General features: G+C 38.6%; 1 protein-coding gene across 3 annotated transcripts in view; it reads left to right on the top strand.

Annotated features, from left to right (window-relative positions):
* LOC120535177 (collagen alpha-1(XXVII) chain B-like) overlaps positions 1-19,278 on the top strand; it is a 391,818-nt gene that overhangs the window by 20,825 nt on the left and 351,715 nt on the right. For all 3 annotated transcript variants that reach the window (XM_039762832.1, XM_039762833.1, XM_039762834.1), the window contains exon 2: positions 7,959-8,029. In XM_039762832.1, the coding sequence (XP_039618766.1) occupies positions 7,959-8,029 (71 nt within the window). The remainder of the gene's footprint in view (positions 1-7,958; positions 8,030-19,278) is intronic.

Genomic DNA, 19,278 nt, shown 5'->3' with positions numbered 1-19,278 from the left:
GTTAAGTGGATGCAGTGGATTCTTCATGATTGACAGGAGTTTGCTCAGTGCCCGTCGCTCTGCCACAGATGTTAAACTGTCCAACTTTAATCCTACAATGGAGCCTGCCTTCTTAACAAGTTTGTCCAGGCATGAGGCGTCTTTCATCTTTATGCTGCCTCCCCAGCACACCACCGCGTAGAAGAGGGCACTCGCCACAACCGTCTGGTAGAACATCTGCAGCATCTTACTGCAGATGTTGAAGGATGCCAGCCTTCTCAGAAAGTATAGTCTGCTCTGAGCTTTCTTACATAGAGCATCAGTATTGGCAGTCCAGTCCAATTTGTCATCCAGCTGCACTCCCAGATATTTATAGGTCTGCACCCTCTGCACACAGTCAGCTCTGATGATCACAGGGTCCATGAGGGGCCTGGGCCTCCTAAAATCCACCACCAGCTCCTTGGTCTTGCTGGTGTTAAGGTGTAAGTGGTTTGAGTCGCACCATTTAACAAAGTCCTTGATTAGTTTCCTGTACTCCTCCTCCTGCCCACACCTGATGCAGCCCACGATAGCAGTGTCATCAGCAAACTTTTGCACGTGGCAGGACTCCGAGTCATATTGGAAGTCTGATGTATATAGGCTGAACAGGACCGGAGAAAGTACAGTCCCCTGCGGTGCCCCTGTATTGCTGCACACAATGTCAGTCAATTGTGTGAATGTCACACAAAATAGCACCCCCTTTCTCACCCAACACCCACCTAACCCAACCCTCTCCTCCAACAGACCAATCGAAATAGACTGAAATACAGCTGTGGAACATATGGAGAAATAATATCATCATAATATCATCGCTGGATGAGCAGAGCTGACAGAGGAGATCCTATGCCAAATTATTTGCAAGGGATAATATATAACCAATTTACAATTTGGAACTGAGTATGCTGATGTCTAAGACGTTTAATGAAGAGTGTTAAAATTGTTTTTAAATATAGTATACCAAAAGATGGTCGTATTGGATGGAAGGTCATGTTGCCAAAGTGAGAGTGAAGGAATAGGTTTGTAGTTTTATGTAGTGAAGTATATAGAAAGTTTGGGTAAGGATGTATTGGTAATAAAACCCCAACCCTTTCACCCTATTCCTGGTGCTAGTGGAAAAGGTGTATCATTTATTTTGCACTTCCCATCCCGGACCTCAAACTTCCGTGAGTCCTGAATTAGTAGTATGCTACAAATTTGTTTCTAGGAGCTCTTAATTGTACAGAAATATCAACCTATTTCAGCTTACACAAAAATTTTGTTTATGAAGCATTTTTACCAGGTCGCTAATGACCTCTTGGGCACAGCCATCAGCAGTGTGTCTGTCTGCGAAGAGAGTGTTGACCTTGTTGAGAGGTTTACTTACCTTGGCAGTGACATTCATGTCTCTGGTGACTCTTACTGTGAAGTCAGTAGACATATTGGGAGAGCATGGGGGGGTCATGAGGTCGCTGGAAAGGGGTGTGTGGCGCTCCTGATATCTATGCAAAAGGACAAAGGTCCAAATCTTTAGAGTTCCTGGTGCTTCCTGTCTTCCTATATGGTTGCTAGACATGGATGCTATCCAGTGACCTGAGACAAAGACTGGACTCCTTTGGTACTGTGTCTCTCCGGAAAATCCTTGGGTACCGTTGTTTTGACTTTGTGTCGAATGAGCGGTTGCTCATGGAGTCCCGAATGAGGCACATTATATGCATTGTGAGGAAGCGTCAGTTATACACTACGGCCATGTGGTGCGTTTCCCCGAGGGTGATCTGGCTCATAATATACTCATTGTCAGGGACCTGAGGGGCTGGACCAGGCCAAGGGGTCGCTTACGTAGCACCTGGCTGCGGCAGATAGAGAGTCATTTATGTGTGCCATTGACTCATTAAAAATGGTTGCAATTACATTTTTTAACACAACCCCTAACTGCGTTAATTTATTTCGGTCAATTTGATCGCACTGCACACTTAATGAAACTGTGCCAAATGAACGTAAGTATATTAAAAGTGCTTGATGGATTCCTGTGTTGTTTTTTGATAGTGGTCTTCATCCACATGTACCAGTAGTCACCACTCTCCCCTAATAAAATGGGATCGTCCAGTATTGACACGTAAAATACAGCATACCATATTGAATCAGGAAGGGATATGATTTGACCTGTATTTTTGTATACATCGTTTTAAATATACAGTAGAACTTCAAAGTTCAGAAAATAACATACTCATAAGAACAATTAAAATCAAGCAAGTGAATGAGTTTCATTTTTGTGTCATACTAACGTTGCAGATTGTTAGCCAATTCATTGTAAATCTTTTCTTTTTGTAATATTTAACGTGTCTGTGCATCTGATTCTGCAAACCTACCCAAGTTACATTCTCCCCCTAAGAAATCAATCAATCATATCTTTCATATTGACTGGAATATCAATTCAATATCAAATATAAAGCTCTTTACAATGCAACAAAATATAATCATTAAATGACAGCATTAAAAATGCAAACCAGTGATCCAAATATAAATAATAAGCAAAATATTGGTAAAGTCATACAAACGGAAAATCAAAGAAAAAATACTATGAAAGAGCACCTTCTTACAAGCAGATGAATATCCAATGGGTTTACTTCTTCTGAATATGATGTTTCCCCTCTAAGATACAGTTCATTGTTACCTGCATCATAAATCATTACCTGTGAATGTGGAAAATTAAACCATTTTGACAAATTAATGTACATATTGAGCAAACGTGTATAATAAAAGACTACTGTACATTATCTATTTTTAGAGAAACTAGGGGGCTTCACCCCTTGCTCGCCAACCCCTCCATGCCTGTGCTACGTGCCAGCCACTTTGCTCATCTCTGCTGCTCGTGTATGTGGATTTCACTTTCACCAAACAACAAATCTTTTAATTCTCGCGAATATGCCTCTTCATTGGGAAGAAACACTACTTTTCCCTGATGGCAACACAAATTAGATGATCTACAAGTCTCCGAGTTAAAGTTTAAATCTGAACAATATATTCGATCTCTTTTCACTGTTCCGTTATTTCTGTTTATTTGCGCTAATGTGATCTTTACTATCATTTTTTTGAGACTTTCAAATTTTCATACTTCCATTATCTCTAACTTGCTCCCTATGTGTATCGCTCCAACGTTTTTGAATTCTTTACGACTTTCTACTTTGTCATCTACTCTTTGTCTTTTATTTCCAGCCCAGGTGTGGTTAAATTTCATGGCACAAAGTCTCATCTCACAGGACATGATAGTATCTCTCTGAAAAAGTCACGTCTCATCCCAGGGTAAAAAGTGTCATCTCGTCCCAGGATTTTTTTCTTATAATAAAATTACTTTCATATAGAACAAGAGCAGCAGCCACCTGATATTCTGCTTATAGTTTTGGACAAGAATTAGCCTATTATGTGAAAACAAACCCAACAGCTGCATTGGTTTTCCAATAATATTTTTTGGGAACCCCCTAATACACATTATATCTCGTGTGGCTTTTTGGATATATACTCAGATAAGGCTATGTCATAATATATGATAGCATTTTTATTTATTTTGATTGTCAACCTCAAGGACAAAAATATTAGAAATACATTAAAAACAGACTTTATATTGTCATTTGGTATTTTCTTGTTTGATTGTTTTTGATGATGACTTTAGTTGTAGTTATACAGAGTACAATGATATTCTTACTTGCATGTTCTATCAACAACCTCCATATTGCCATTCTCCAGGGCCATGATAAATGAGAACATATTAAAATACATAATTTCAGTTTAAATAAAATAAAAATATTTTCTAGTGGCTCATCCATGTAACTGATGTATGTAATTTATATTTACTTTGGAAATCTGAGCAATAGTTAATCTCTGTTTAATGAATACTAATAGGAACTATTTATGTCGTGTAAAAGCATTCTGTTGTATTTCAAAACAAATACAGTGGAAGATGATTTTCTATAAAATAGTTAAAAGACAAATCAAGCATTTTAAGTTAGGTCAGAGTAAGGTTTCTTCCTGTAGCTGGACTAGAAAATACATGTAAGACTTGAAGTTTAGTAATGCTAGAAATTACAAAGTCATCTCATTTTTTTAAATACTGTGACAGATTAGGACTGTATCGCTCAATTGAACCCCTGTCCAAGACTCCAGACACCAGATAAAAGTCCAAATGTTGACTTTATTAATTCGCCACAGTGCACAAAGCACCCTCTCCTCCACTATACTCATATACAAATCAATAACAATACAATAAACCAATCCTCCGACTCCCAGACGCATTGCCACCCTTCCACCCAGCTCAGTTCTCCATCTGAGAGCTCCCACAGTCCTTTTATATACCCTGACCCGGAAGTGTTCCCAATCCCCAGTCCATGTGATCCTCTATCACTTCCGGGTCAGGTACAAGTCCTTCTTCTCACCCCGGAAGCACGTCGCTCTTCCTATGACACACTTCCGGGTCATAGGGCACAAATGATTCTTCGCTCCTCCCTGCAGCTCCCTCTTGTGGCCCCTGTGGTATCCAGCAGGGTAGTGTATAAAAACTGCATAGTCCATGACTCCCTGCTGGTCTTCGGGGCACCTCCATCCTGCAGAGAGGGCTCCATCTGGCAGCCTGGGGGTATTGGAGCCGGACAAAGACCACAATACCAAAACAGAAATGCAGTTTGCAACATTATACACATAGTATATTGTACAGTATATGACTTCACCTTAGTGTTGCTGTTATTTTCAGACACATTTCTGGTTCAGATGTTTTCACTTAATCTGTTAGGCTCAGGTATGATCCAAACGACTAACTCTTGAACACTGATAGAGCAAGTGAATCTGTCAATTCTCTATTTAGGCTGTTCAGTTGTAACCATGTCAAGGTTTAGGTTAAACTTTGGCCTTTCACAACAATGCAGTGTATACTAAGGACCATGGCAATAGATTTTGCACATATTTGTTTGATTTGATTAAGCAGGTTTAGGAATGTTAGGTTATGTTACACACATTGTGGTATTACTGTTTGTGCCAGTTTGAACATAATTCATAATTGATGATTTATATAATTGATGAGCTTGGTTAAAAAAGCACACCCTTTTTCATAACACAAATACAGATGCATAGAAAAATCTCAGAAAAAATTATATTTAAGCATTATGCTTGTGAGAATTTGTTTTAACTTTAAGTGAAAAACATGGAAACTGTTACTGTACATTACTTAAAGCATTTAATGTATTTTTGTTTAGGAATAAAGTGAGGTTCACATATTAATGTGCTTGGGAGTCAGCCTGGAAAACTGCCAGGTCAGCAGTAGGGAACGCCACTGTGTTTTCTCTGTTATTCTGAGGATGCTAAGGTATTTTAGTGCCATATTCACTAGACATGTTAATTTGTGAATTTGTACCCATAGTGTTTTTGTGTTATCATAGACACATGCAAACACCTTTTACCAGCAAGTGGCCATTTCTACATATCATCAATTTCTTGGTAAGGTTCTTTACTTTATATTTTGCCGAAACATTTTGATTCTGTAATACAACTGAATCTGTCGCTCATCATCTATGTAATGGCGCGGCATTCTGATGTGATTTGTTAGTGTAGTCCACAAGTCCATTGTGGGTGTGAGTGCATTGGCTGTGGTTTCCTTAATTTTTCAGCTTTTACATCTTCACGGTAATTTGTCTTCTTGTATGACTGATATTGACGTTTCTAGGTAAAACGTTGGTTCACGATAAGTAATTAGATGTCAAAACGTTTTGCCTCCAACCACAATGTGGCTGGTGATTTGTTTTTCCTTGCTAGTTCCGGCATTAAGATAGGTTGTTGCAGTCCAACCTGACTTTGGGGATTCTTATTTTGTATGTGCTAATGCATTTTAGATATGCTGCTTTGGTATTTCAGCAGATTATTTCACAGTTTTCTGTGAATTCAGTCATTCTTTTGCTCAAAATGCTCCTATTCTGAACAACATTCAGTACATTTCATTATTGCTAAAGGTGTCTATATTTAATTAATATGTAAAACTATCTGACTGCACTCAAGTGTTTCTATTTATATAACATATAAATTGGCATTCAGCAATGCAATACAGCAAAATAATTTCATTTCCCATAGACAACTAAAATGAATGACATCAAATGCAGTATATGATCTGAAATTCACATGTATAAAGAAGCAGAAACATAAAAGCAAGGATACAGACTCACAGCACAAATAATACAGCCAATCAATATATTGAAATAAATAAATAAATAATCTTTAGTGTGACAGTAGGGGTCGCTGTTGCCCCGTGTAACCCACAGACAACACGTCCAGACACCAGGTAAAAGTCCCGGAAATGAATTTAATTACTTCAATAATGTGCACAAAGCACCACCACCTCCACAATACTCAATAATATTCAATAATAACAATAAATCAATACAACAATCCTCCTCTCCTCCCAGCCGCTCTGTCACACTCCCTCCCAACTCCGGCTCAGCCTGCTGGGTTTCCCATAGTCCTTTATATAGAAGCGCTTCTGTCCTTCAGTCCATATGATTCTATAGCACTTCCGGGTCAGATGAAAACTTCTTCTTTTCTTCAGCCCAGAAGTACTTCATTTCTTCCGTCCCTGTGATTAGGGAGTACTTCCAGGCTATAATAGAAACATTCGTGCCTCCCTGAAGCGTCCCCTGGTGGCCCCCACGGTATCCAGCAGGGCAGTGAAGTCCATGATGCCCTGCGGGAATTCGGGGCACCTCCATGTTGCAGGGAGGACTCCATCTAGAGGCCTGGGGGTGCTGGCGGGATAAACAGCCGGCCATCTCTCACATTAGATATTTCAAAATGGTATTTCAAAATAAACTTAATGAGTGCCCCAGAGTGTACCGAATACTGAAATACTGAAAGTGAATTACAATTTGACATAAAGTAAGATCAGTTTCCCTATGCTTTGTTGTTTGCAAAGAAACTCATTAAGAGTCAAGGACAAATATCTGAAAAATCAGAACTGATTTCAAATTACCACTTGTTTGGACACAGACAGCTTTGCGTTATACTGTCTTGGGTTCAAAGAAAAGACCAGTTAAACAGTTAAAAATATTACCCAGTGAAATAATAGTTAAAAACATTATTTATTTGGGAATATAATTGTAAAATAAATTTAGATTCTTGAAATTGATTTTTTTATGTTATTATTTGTTGTCAAGGAGTAACTCAATTATACATTGTAAAGGTTTCTGAGTAAAAAATGTTTTGCCTTTGTAACTTGGTGTCATGGGATCACTAGTGCTCTAAAAAACAACAAAAAAGCAACAATAGGGGTAATTAGAATTTAGAACAGTAGCAGATTTTTATATAATTGGAAATATTTTGCAAGGAGCTCAGTAAGTGTGCCTATACTGTCTTCTTCATTTTCTGTATGCAGTTTGAGACATTTTGCAGGAGCATTATATTAGATTATATGAATTTTATTAATCCCACAGGGAAATTAAAAGATCAAAAGCATATCAATAGCCCTCCATTTTTTCCCAAAGCTTGCTGTACAACCCACTGAAATTTTAGGTAATGCAAAACTTGGTGTATGGTTCCCATCCTCCCATAACTTTCTTTAACTATTTGAATAATCTACAGATGGATCTCACTAAGTATCTCTTGTTGGTTATATGTATATTATATATAGATAACTTTGCATTTATTTGTTTGTTGTTGTTGTTTTTTTTAATTCCTCCTGCTAGTGCTAGTGGTTCTATTGACTCCACTGAAAAACCACAAATTGGAAGAGATTAGATCCTTCCATGATCTTACAGCAAAAATGCCAATGGAATATATTTTCTTACAGAATATAGATCATGACAAGAAGAAGAGTTAAAGTAGTGGATTTGCTGTTATTTTCTGTCCGCAATCTAAGGGAAGATCATGAATCTTATCTGTCAGCATACTAGATCATTCTGTTTTATTTCTTTCTTTTCCATTTGCATTTCCAGGAGAGCCCTAATTCTCTGTGCTGTTTTGTACTGTTCTTGTTACCTAGGACTTGCACAAGTACATCCTGAAGGTAAGAATCTTTATTTACGTTTTTAAAACTTGTTACGTTTAATAATGTAGATTTGAACTATAGGGTGACGTGCTATTGTACCTTACACAGGAGCTGCTTATTCCTGGGTTCAGATCCAGGCCCATTCTGGGTTTCTTTCTTGTTCGAGTGACTTGCAGGTTTGATTGAATAACAACTCTACAATGTTGTGTAGTTTGTTCTGAGTGAGTGTGGTCTGTAATAAACGAACACTGCGTCAAAGGCTGCTTCCTATACTGTGCCAGGTGTTGCTAGGATAATCTTTTGCCTCTTGTAAAATTGTACTATAATAAAGAGGTTCAGAAAATTAATAATGAATTGGACAGTTTTCTTTTTGAAGATGGCATATGTGGGCGAAAAGCAAGAAGGCACGTGCTTCTTTTATAAAAACAGCTTTTATATTCATTTAGCTGAAATAAAAAAGTGCACTTTAGCAAGATATGCAATAACTGCATTAGAATATAATTAATATTGCTTGATCGAGTAGTATGTTCATTTCCTCCACTTATACTGACTGTTCAGTATATGTGAGGAAGCTGAGAAGAGGCTGTTACTTAAACGTATTCTACTGTATACCTAATTAGACTTTTTCACTTACCACATATATCAATCTGTAAATTTAACTGTTCATTTTAAATAGTGGGTAAGTGTTCAAACCTTCAACAGAACTGCAATAGTTAAAACCAGGCGGATAGGACATAAAAGCCATAGGGCAGGCCCTTAAAGTTACCATAGAAAATAGAGGACCAGCTGTAAGATGTCAAGTAGGCGTGATGTTCTGAATGCTAGCTTCTTTTGTTCAGTGAGAACATCGAAACTGTTATGCTTATTTGAAATGGCCAAGAGATAAGAAGCACATCAAAGAAAGCAGACTTAGCCTCTTTGTGCACTTGGAGAGATTGCTTATTTTCCTGTTGTCTTGCTAGGCCTACCAGTTATTCAGACATTATCAGATTAAAATGACAATAGTAATGTGTTGCTGTATTTTTATTTGTAAATTTTTAAGCAAAAAGGTTCAATTTTGTTTTCCTTCATTCGCTCTTTACAGTAATTCCTGACAACATTTCTAAAGTGTAGCAACCATAAACCTATCCAAACACTTATAGTTGTAAATCTTTCATCATATTTCCTTAAAAAAAGAAAGCAACCTTTAATGCATTAAATTAGCAAATTTTATTCACAGTTTACGATGGATATTCAAGCATACAGCCCTTATATTGTTCAACTCCTAACTTATGGAAATGGAATACATACCCATGGCATCTGTCCATACATGGAATAATTCCAAGGAGGCTAAAATGTTAAAACTAATATTCTTATTTTCCTGTAAACACATGGGCATCATACAATTAGAGAACAGAACGTAACAAAAGACAGTGACAATACAAAGAAAACTGTAACTGTCTCCTGTACCTGCCAATACTGATGCTCTGTGTAAGAAAGGACAGAGCCGACTATACTTCCTTAGAAGGCTGGCGTCTTTCAACATCTGCAATAAGATGCTGCAGATGTTCTATCAGACGGCTTTGGCGAGTGCCCTCTTCTACGCGGTGGTGTGCTGGGGAGGCAGCATAAAGGAAAGGGACGCCTCACACCTGGACAAACTTGTGAGGAAGGCAGGCTCTATTGTAGGCACGGAGCTGGACAGTTTAACATCCATGGCAGAGCGATGGGCGCTGAGCAGGCTCCTGTCAATCATGGAGAATCCACTGCATCCACTGAACAGGATCATCTCCAGGCAGAGGAGCAGCTTCAGTGACAGAGACAGACTGCTGTCACTGTCCTGCTCCACTGACAGACTGAGGAGATCGTTCCTCAACACACACTATGCAACTCTTCAAATCCACCCGGTAAACGTTAATATTATACAAAATTATTGTCTGTCTGTTATATCTTCATTTTTATCACTCTTTAATTTAATAATGTTCTTTATCAGTATGCTGCTGCTGGAGTATGTGAATTTCCCCTTAATAAAGTATCTATCTATCTATCTATCTATCTATCTATCTATCTATCTATCTATCTATCTATCTATCTATCTATCTATCTATCTTTTTAGTTTAAGGGCAGTTTTCTTATCTTCCCCACCTCCCAATTATCATCAATGCACACTTCTCTTTTGCTTTTTCCAGCCCCACACTCAACTTCCTAGGTGAACCTTTGCCTCAAGTCTGGTTCCGATTTTTACCTGAAATAACCTGTGGTATGAAGCAGATTTCAACTCTGTTTCAGTGTCATTTCAGGCCAAACCCCAGAATCACAAATAGCCTCTTCATTTACAGGAGTGACAAGCTGGAGCTGCCTTTAGCATCCCCTTTGTTCTTGTACAAAGATATAATAGGTGTATTTGAGTAATTATTTAACACTTTTTGATTGATTTAAGAATGGGTATGCAATATTTTATAATGTCTTTTGCACTCCAATTTTGAGAAGTTAGTGGATGGACACATATATACAGTACATTTGAGAAATGATAAGGCATTTAACTATACATTTTAACCTTACCTATTTTATTTTTCTTGATCAAGTCCATTATGTTATTTTATGTCTAGAAATGTGGTCTTATTATCCATTTTTAAGTATGCTTTATCGCTGCACAAATAAAAATATTCCAGACCATGCTTTGCACAGATTGATGAGGAATGTATGTATTGAAGAAGAATATATGAGTGTACTAAGATGTGATACCGCTTTTTTTTTTCATTTTGAATTTATGATTGAGACCCCTGACATTCCAACTTACAACAATTAATAATTTTGACTTAATTAGTGAGATGTTTTATGTGTCAAACCTTGCAGTAGTGACACTTACTGTATTTGCCCAGATATTAAATAGAGTGAATGAAGCTTGCTTTCCCTCCCTTCCTTATCTATCGTTCACTCCTACAAATTAATATTTTTATATATTTATTTGTAATTTACTGCAGTGGGGTGGCGCCCTGCCTGAGGTTTGTTCCTGCCTTGCGCCCTGTGCTGTCCGGGATTGGCTCCAGCAGACCCCCGTGATCCTGTGTTAGGGTATAGCGGGTTAGATAATGACTGACTGGCTGACTGACTATTTGTAATTCAGTTATATAATTGATTGTATAAGTTTAACAATTTTGGTTCTCCATAATTATGAGTAGAAATGTTAAGAAGTTATTATAACATTTAATTTTAGACAAGGTTAATTATTTCTATATTCACAATTTACTTATTTTGTATATTTTTGTACACGCGTTTGTTGTATCGCATACTAAGAAAAATGTACTATACAATTATTGGTAGTAGTAATATTATTCATCTCAAGAGCGTCGTTTGGGGGTGGCAAGTGGGGTGACCGCCCCAGGCCCTGCACCTAAGGGGGCCCCGCTTTTGAGGTCCGCATGTCCCATTCGAGTGGATTTGTCAGATTGTATTCTCCAGTATATATATATATATTTGAAATGCTTCTAAGAGGAACCCTTTTAAAATCCCTCTCCAAGGTCAAATTCTGTTAATGTACATCTTTGAAAACATTCCATAGTCCATCTATAGGCTTTTACTATCTATAGAAAAATACATTGCATCTAGGCTTTTCCAATCTGAAGGCAAGAAAAGTGGATTTTCTTCTGTGAACCAGGAAACCGGTAAGAGATTTAATGATGATACCTCTAGGTTAATTTCACACTTTCTGTCGAAACACTGAAACTCACATTTTATTTGTAGGCTATAAACATGTCCGAATATTAATGCACAAAAACATATATCACTAATGATAACCGGCTGACATGACATCAACGTGTGTTATGACTATGACATCCTGCATATCGAGACTCAGAGTATACTCTAGAAGAAGCCCTGCTAATTTCCGCATGACGCTGCATTGCATTTCACACTTTTGTGGTATTGTCAGGAATTATATGAACATCATACCTAAACAATCAGTGTTATCTCTATATATAATCTTCATTTGGATCTTGATCTTTGTTTGTCCGCGAATGAATTGGAAGAAGAAGCACTAGATGGCAGTAGAGAGACAGCTAAAACATAGGCATTGCATTAAGAATCTCCTCCAGGCTTACTGTATACTACAAAATTGTTGTGCTTTAAATTAAGTAAAGAGATCTTCATTTAGATCTTGATCTTTGTTTGTCCGCGAATTCCACACATGCGTAGACCACCTTCCAGTTTAGTACGTTGTTGTTACTCACGGATGTCAACAATGTGCCAGAATAACAAAAGGGGTGGTGGACAGTGTTACGCTGGTTAGCTCCTGAGGCCTGGTTAGAGAATGAGACTGCCGAAGATAAAAGCTACGTGCCTACGTAACATATGAATGAAAGAAAGACAGTGGGTAAAATGAATGACAACGTAACAGCACGTTCCGTAAATTATTATTGTTATGTTGTAGCCGGCGAGTGCTGCGCGTCTCACAGTTGTATCATGGCTTGCTCACATGTCAGTGAAGTGATCCCTATTTATGCTTTAAAGAGCCTGGATACCTATGTGTCCCCCTTTTATAACCATTGCTCCGTGTATATTGCCTTACTCTTTGGATTGCCACAAAGCAACCTGCAAGATTGGAGAAAGGTTGAGAAGAGATCGTGAGAGAAAACGACACGGACTGTGAACGGACAGAAGCAGAAATGCTACTACACCACCACAGAAATACTATTCGGACAGTGATTCAAAGTTGGCCGTTCCTATCGAATCAGTATCCAAGGGTTTTCTTTTGTAATTTTGTTTCCCTTATAAAAAATCATAATGCTGTGCGACGAAGGGCCCAGTTCATGACTGGCAGCCGCGTTTAAACAGGGAGCCCTTCACAGACAACTTTAACAAGCGCAACGTAGTTGGGCGCACGTGGCTAATACTGTATAATACACTTGTGCGGACAGTTTTGTGTACAGTGTATCAAAACAAGCAAGCAAGAAAGCAAGAAAGTTCTAAGAAGTGCCTGTAGACTGTAGATGCTAGGACTGAAGGTAATGAGCTATCAATTAATTCTGCAGGAGTTGAATCTTTTAAGAAAATTCAATTGGAAATGCAGGCACAAAACAAGGAAGTATCCATTGTTAAAAACTTAATTAATAAGGATAATGTCAGTTTCTAGTTAAAAATGTTTGTAGGAAAAAAGCTGCTGAAGAGCACATTTTTAGCAGATGTTACAAAGCTATTTTTTTCAACCAGGAATGAAAACATGGAATCAATTATGCATTAGTGTGATGCAAAGTAGGACTCTGGAGGCTCTTAATTCTGAATCCAGGTCTCTTCAAAATCGCTAGAAAATAGCAAACTAACAAGCTGACTGGGTTGAATTGCCTGTTTTAAGTGAATTTCCTAACTCGAGCAACTGGAAATAGTGATTTATTTTGAAGTAGGAAAGCACTGGTATTTATGTGATGTGTTCAATAAAGATAGCTGTGCAAAGAAGGCAGAAGTCGGAACAGTGCATTAGACGATTAAAATAAGTGATGAGCTCAGAAAAAAAAAAAAGATTGGCGTGAAGATCATAGTCTGTGGTCAGGACACACAGGCTAACATAGTTTTTGTATATAAAGCAAAGTCCAGACAATGATTGAAAGAAGATATGGAAGTGGAGGCAGTCAATATAAGAGAGGGATAAAAGGAAACATGGGTGGAATGTTTGGCCCATATTATCCCTTCAGAAAGTAGAGGAAAGGAATTTAGAAAATGGACATGGAAACCGATTAAACCTTGATAATGGTCTTTAAAATGGTTGTGGTTGTTAATAATCGGAAGTAGTAACAAACTGTTTTCATAAACAAGTAGAGGAACTATTAGAAAGCCTGCCCGAGGTAGGATGTTATATTTCTAAGTATTCACTAAATTCCACTGAATGTATTCATCCATCTATTTACTAAATCTGCTATATCTTGATTGAGGTCAAGTCCAACAGCAGCCATCTAGAAGTAAAGTACTTTTTGTACATGTAACACAGCCCTAACTCAAGTACATTCATATGTTCATGCTCAAATAGGCTCGAGCAATTTTCATGAAAGTTGGTACACATGTTTCTCATTGGTTGACTACAAATACTGTAGGGTGAAATCAACCCTAACCCACCCCCTTTTGGGTAGGGTGGAGGGGTTTATCTTGCGGTCTTGTATGCATGTTATCATCCAGTTGACACTCGGAACGACCACCAGAGGGCGAACTGGAGGTGACTGCCAGCATTCTTTATGCTTGAGCACCGCTGCGCCCCTGTTGCTTTTGACTTGGCTGGTTCCGAGCGTTAACTGGATGTTAACATACATACAAGACCTCAAGACAAGCACATTAGTGAGTCTTTATTGTTTGTTAATTTAGTTTTATTTTTAAAGTTGTGTTTTTTTTAATTATGTTTTTCTCAAACAATTAAAAAAAAAAACACTTTATTTTCCTCCTGATCAACACTGGGTATTTCAGCTAGTATTAATATAAACTAAAATGTATTTGTACTTTATGTTGAAAATAATGGAATATGTAATTGTTTTTGATTTTTTTTTTATTGTAGAAATCTTAGGGCCCGATGCTGGTAAAAGGAAGTCACTGCCAGGAGTAAAGTAGCTCATTAAAACTAAAAAATAAAAACCAAAAAGAACAGTGCTGTCAAGCAAGCCTATGCATTGATCATCTAGTAAAAGCTAATCAGGAACAGTTTAAGGTACATACGTAGCTTGCATTCTGGTGCCAAGAACTGACAAAAAGTTATAAGTATACACATGGAAGTATACATTTAGTTTTAATTAGGTTAAAGTTTAGTACAGATGTTTTAACATATAGGCAGAATGGTAGCACAGAGCTAGCATTCCTGCTTTACATGCCAAATGTATGAGGTTTCAGTGCTCTGCCTGTGCATTTCTGGATTGATAGGTATTAATGAGTGACTTTAATGGAGTATTATTACCTGTTTTAACACTACATATTGGAAATTTGTCAATAAAACTTTTCACTTCAGAAAATATGTTTTGTCCATCAAACAAAGCAAGTAAACAACATCTATCCATCATTTTTCTTCCCCAATCTGAGCTCCTTGGCCGCCACGCTACCAGATCACACTGTCTGAAAATATCCTTGCGAAATAACTGAGTTTAAACTAAACATATATTTTAGTAATAGGTTTAATAATAAGATTGCACACAGCATTTTTTGCTTATCTGGCGATGATCAGTGCATCATCCAGCATATTTGTTTCTCGTCTTACACCCAATAGGGCGGAGTGGTGGTTCTGAGGCTAAGGATCTGCGCTGGCAATCAGAAGGTTGCCGATTCGAATTCCATAAAATGCCAGAAGTACCTCTACTCCAGCCTTGAGCAAGTTTCTTCGTCCTGGGTATGATGTTAATCTGCATCCAGCCCAGCAAGCAGGTCCCCTGACTTACAGGGAAAACTTGGTGGTTGGTGGCAGGATTGTCAGTCCAGCCACTGTAAAAAAAACTCACATTGTTCTAGTGTGGTGCTGAGGTGTTGCACGGCTGCATTTGAGTCCAAATCCAGGTGGTTTGTGATGTGCTGGGTGCAGCAACGCACTGTAATCAACACACGCTCCCAACCTCTTACAGCCAGCACTGCTACAAAAATCACTGTCTACCCTAAACTGGGCAGATTAACCTCCGTTATATGCAGTATAAAATTTTATAAAATGTATGTTTCATTGTTTGAGTTGATTACCACTCTCTAGCTGTTACTAGAACATGACTGGTTCGCATACTATCATGATGTTGCACTGACAGCAGCAGGCTTTTTTGTGACATAAGGCACTATTTTTCCCGCATGCTTATGGTGCTTATCGACACCTGTATAATCCTGGAATTCTTCTGGATAAAGCCAGCTTCATAGAAGGTCCAGGATTTTTCTCTCAACAGAACAGGGCCCTCATGTATAAACGGTGCCCGTTTCCACGCTCAAATCGCGATGTATAAAATCTAAACTTGGCGTAAAGCCACCACATTTTCACGGTAGCTAAATGCTTGGTGTACGCAAGTTTTCTGCTTGATTTTGCAAACTGGCGGCACCCAGTGTCAAAACAGTGCTACTGATCCAATGTGGTTTCCCGTTCTTTTTTTAGATTTACATCCCTGATGCGGCTTTATAAATACACTGAAATTAACAGCATATTGTTTATTAATTTAATGCAACTGATTGTAATTAACCTGTGTGACAGTAGAGGGCGCTGTTGCTCCTCCAAACCCACAGTCAACACATTCAGACACCAGGTAAAAGTATCAGGAATGATTTTAATTTCATATATACTCAGCACAAAGCACCTCCACAATACACAATAATAATCAATAATAATCAACAATAATCAACAATAAATCCGCCTCTCCACCCAGCAGCTCCATTATACTTCCTCCCAACTCCGGCTCAGCTTGCTGGGTTTCCCACAATCCTTTAAATAGCCCTTGACTCGGAAGTGCACCTGTCCTTCAGTCCACGTGATTCACTAGCACTTCCGAGTCGGTTGAAGATTCATATTTTTCTTCAGCCCGAAAGTACTTCTGTTCTTCCGTCCCCATGACTTGGGAGTACTTCCGGGCTATAGGGAAAATAAAAATCCCTGTGTCTCCCTGCAGCATCCTTCAGTGGCACCCCCGGCACCCAGCAGGGCTGTGAAGTCGCACTCCATCTCCCATGATGCCCTGCGGAAATCCGGGGCACTTCCATGCTGCAGGGAGGACTCCATCTAGCGGCCTGGATGTATTGACCGGGATAAGCTGCCGGCCATCTCTCACATCTGTAACAATATAATGGTCCACAGAATGGACAAGCTATTGTAAATACCATATCTGCTTTAGTGTTCTTACTCTCACTGCACCTTCTTATTCTTCTTTCAGCTGCTCCCGTTAGGGGTTGCCACAGCGGATCATCTTTTTTCAATATTACTCTCACTGCACCACTCAGAGTATTTATATCACTGTATCTGAGTGTGAATCACAGATCTACAGCAGCTGACTGGAAAGAGAATTATCGGTATACAGCATGAAGCACACACTGCCTCAGCCATGCTGTCTACTGAACTGCTCTCATACGGCAAATGCTTCAGAGCCTTTCCTCGCGGTTCAGAAACAGTTTCATCCCAAGAACTATAAACACACTCAATCAATCCATCAAGTGCTCCTTGTAGAACTGTTTGTGCTTATTAGTGCAATCACCTCACTGTAAACTTGTGATACAGTTATAATATTGCACAACCTGAGCCACTTTATAAAGCGCGTATTTACATATGATGACAATATCATTTTTAAGATGAAATGCAGCAAAATATGTTTATTATATTATACAGATAAATCTTTAACTTCATTTAAATAATCTATATTGTTAATAATTAAACATATGAGGACACGTTGCCACAGCGTTAGTGAGGAGCTGGCGCTCTGTTCACAGATTGTTCCTGCCTCGCGCTGTATTTTTGCTGACGCTGGCGCAACACTGGGAGAATAGATGGATGAATAATTAAACATGTACTATGAAGATATTTCAATGTTCCTTAAAAGTTGTGAAGAATCGGCGTTCTAAGCTTACATATGGCTTAACGTCTATTACAGAGCTAATTGTGTGGCGATTGGGTATTTGGAGAAAGAAAAGTAAGGACAGGAATTGGGGGTTAATACATTTGAAAGAGAGAGTACTGCTGCAATAAATTATTTCATCAAAGGTCACACATGGTGCAGCAAGCATCTTGCGTGAGGAATGAACAATCACTGCACCATTGTGTTCCCATGTTTAATAACATGCTTTAACTCCTATCATCATGAAAATGATATCAAGTATACATCTCAGTATTTTAATTATTCAGAGAGCTGTAATATCACGAATGTAATTGATTCTGTGTCCTGTTGGAGGAAGAGAAAGACCCTTTAAGAAGCAGGTACAGATTCACACACATAGAGCACATAGAAGATTAAATATAAAACAAAGCATTTAACGTGCTACTTTAGTTATGATGGGATTTGAGAAACTAGTAAATTAAATGATTTTAAGATGAAGTTTATGATGTTCTACTTTAATGACAAAATAAACTACGTGATTAAGTGGAAATTTTGAGATTAAAGTTGACATTTCATGCTTTTTTCCCCCTGTTTGCCTATTTTTTTTTTCTCTGTACCCTAATAAGCTTTCATATGACACTCGGACGGTGGGCTACGACTTGCCTTTTCATGGCGACTTTGATATCTGTCAACTATTTTTTATTTCAGGCACTGTGTGACTTTGTGAACTTGAGCTTTCGAGTTTCTCCGACACTCTATGTCACTTCCTTTCGTTGTTTAAACCACTGTTTAAAGCAACAAATAGTATGTTTTTTCTTGCCTCCACTTGGTATTTGCTGAAATTCTTTTATTTCTCCCCATGCTTTTGCCGTTGCCTTTTCACAGAATGCTGTGCTTAAGGGCTATTTATATTGATTTGCATATTCAAAGAGGCGTAATTCTGGGAGGAGTTTGGGGAGTGGCAGCAGGTGCATGCACGTGCGTTACTTTTCATACTGACTGGGATTTATGGAGCGGAAGAACGTGGAAGTTGGTGAATACACAGATTTATGCATCTGGATTTTTTTGTGCGTACGCACATTTCCACTTTGGTTCTTACGCCATGTTATAGTGTGAATTCTACGCACGGCATTATGCATGAGGCCCCTGGTGTTCATGACTATTAGAAGACTAAAGTCATAGAAGATATCCTTGTAACACAACAATCACTTTACAATGCAACACCTCATAATCTACAAAATGGAACTGATATCAGTCAGATTTTCCTTGTAAAAATTTTCTTTGAAAACTCTAGGAAATGCTTGAAAAACACTTGAAAAAAACTGAAAAGTGACAGAAAAATGTCCAAAGGATGCCTGAAAAATGCTTCAGAAACACTAGTAAAAAACATTAAAAAACTTCAAAAATGCTAGACAAACTTAAAACAGTGTGGATGGGCCCTTGGTCCTTTAACAATATTCAACCATTTTCCTCCCCGCTAAATCCAAACACAGGGTCATGGGGGTCTGCTGGAGCCAATCCCAGCCAACACAGGAACCAATCCTAGGCATGGTGCCAACCCACCGCAGGACACACAAACGGGCCAATTTAGAATCGCCAATCCACCTAACCTGCATGTCTTTGGACTGTGGGAGGAAACCGGAGCGCCCGGAGGAAACCCACGGGGAGAACCTGCAAGCTCCATGCAGGGAGGACCCAGGAAGCGAACCTAGGTCTCCTAGCTGCGAGGCAGCAACCCTACCACTGTGCCACCGTGCCTTTAACAATATAACTTTA

This window comes from Polypterus senegalus, chromosome 9, assembly GCF_016835505.1.
Source record: "Polypterus senegalus isolate Bchr_013 chromosome 9, ASM1683550v1, whole genome shotgun sequence".
In the NCBI taxonomy this organism is placed as follows: Eukaryota; Metazoa; Chordata; class Cladistia; order Polypteriformes; family Polypteridae; genus Polypterus; species Polypterus senegalus.
The sequence above is the reverse complement of the archived record's forward strand: the minus strand, read 5'-3'. Positions and strand labels throughout refer to the sequence as shown.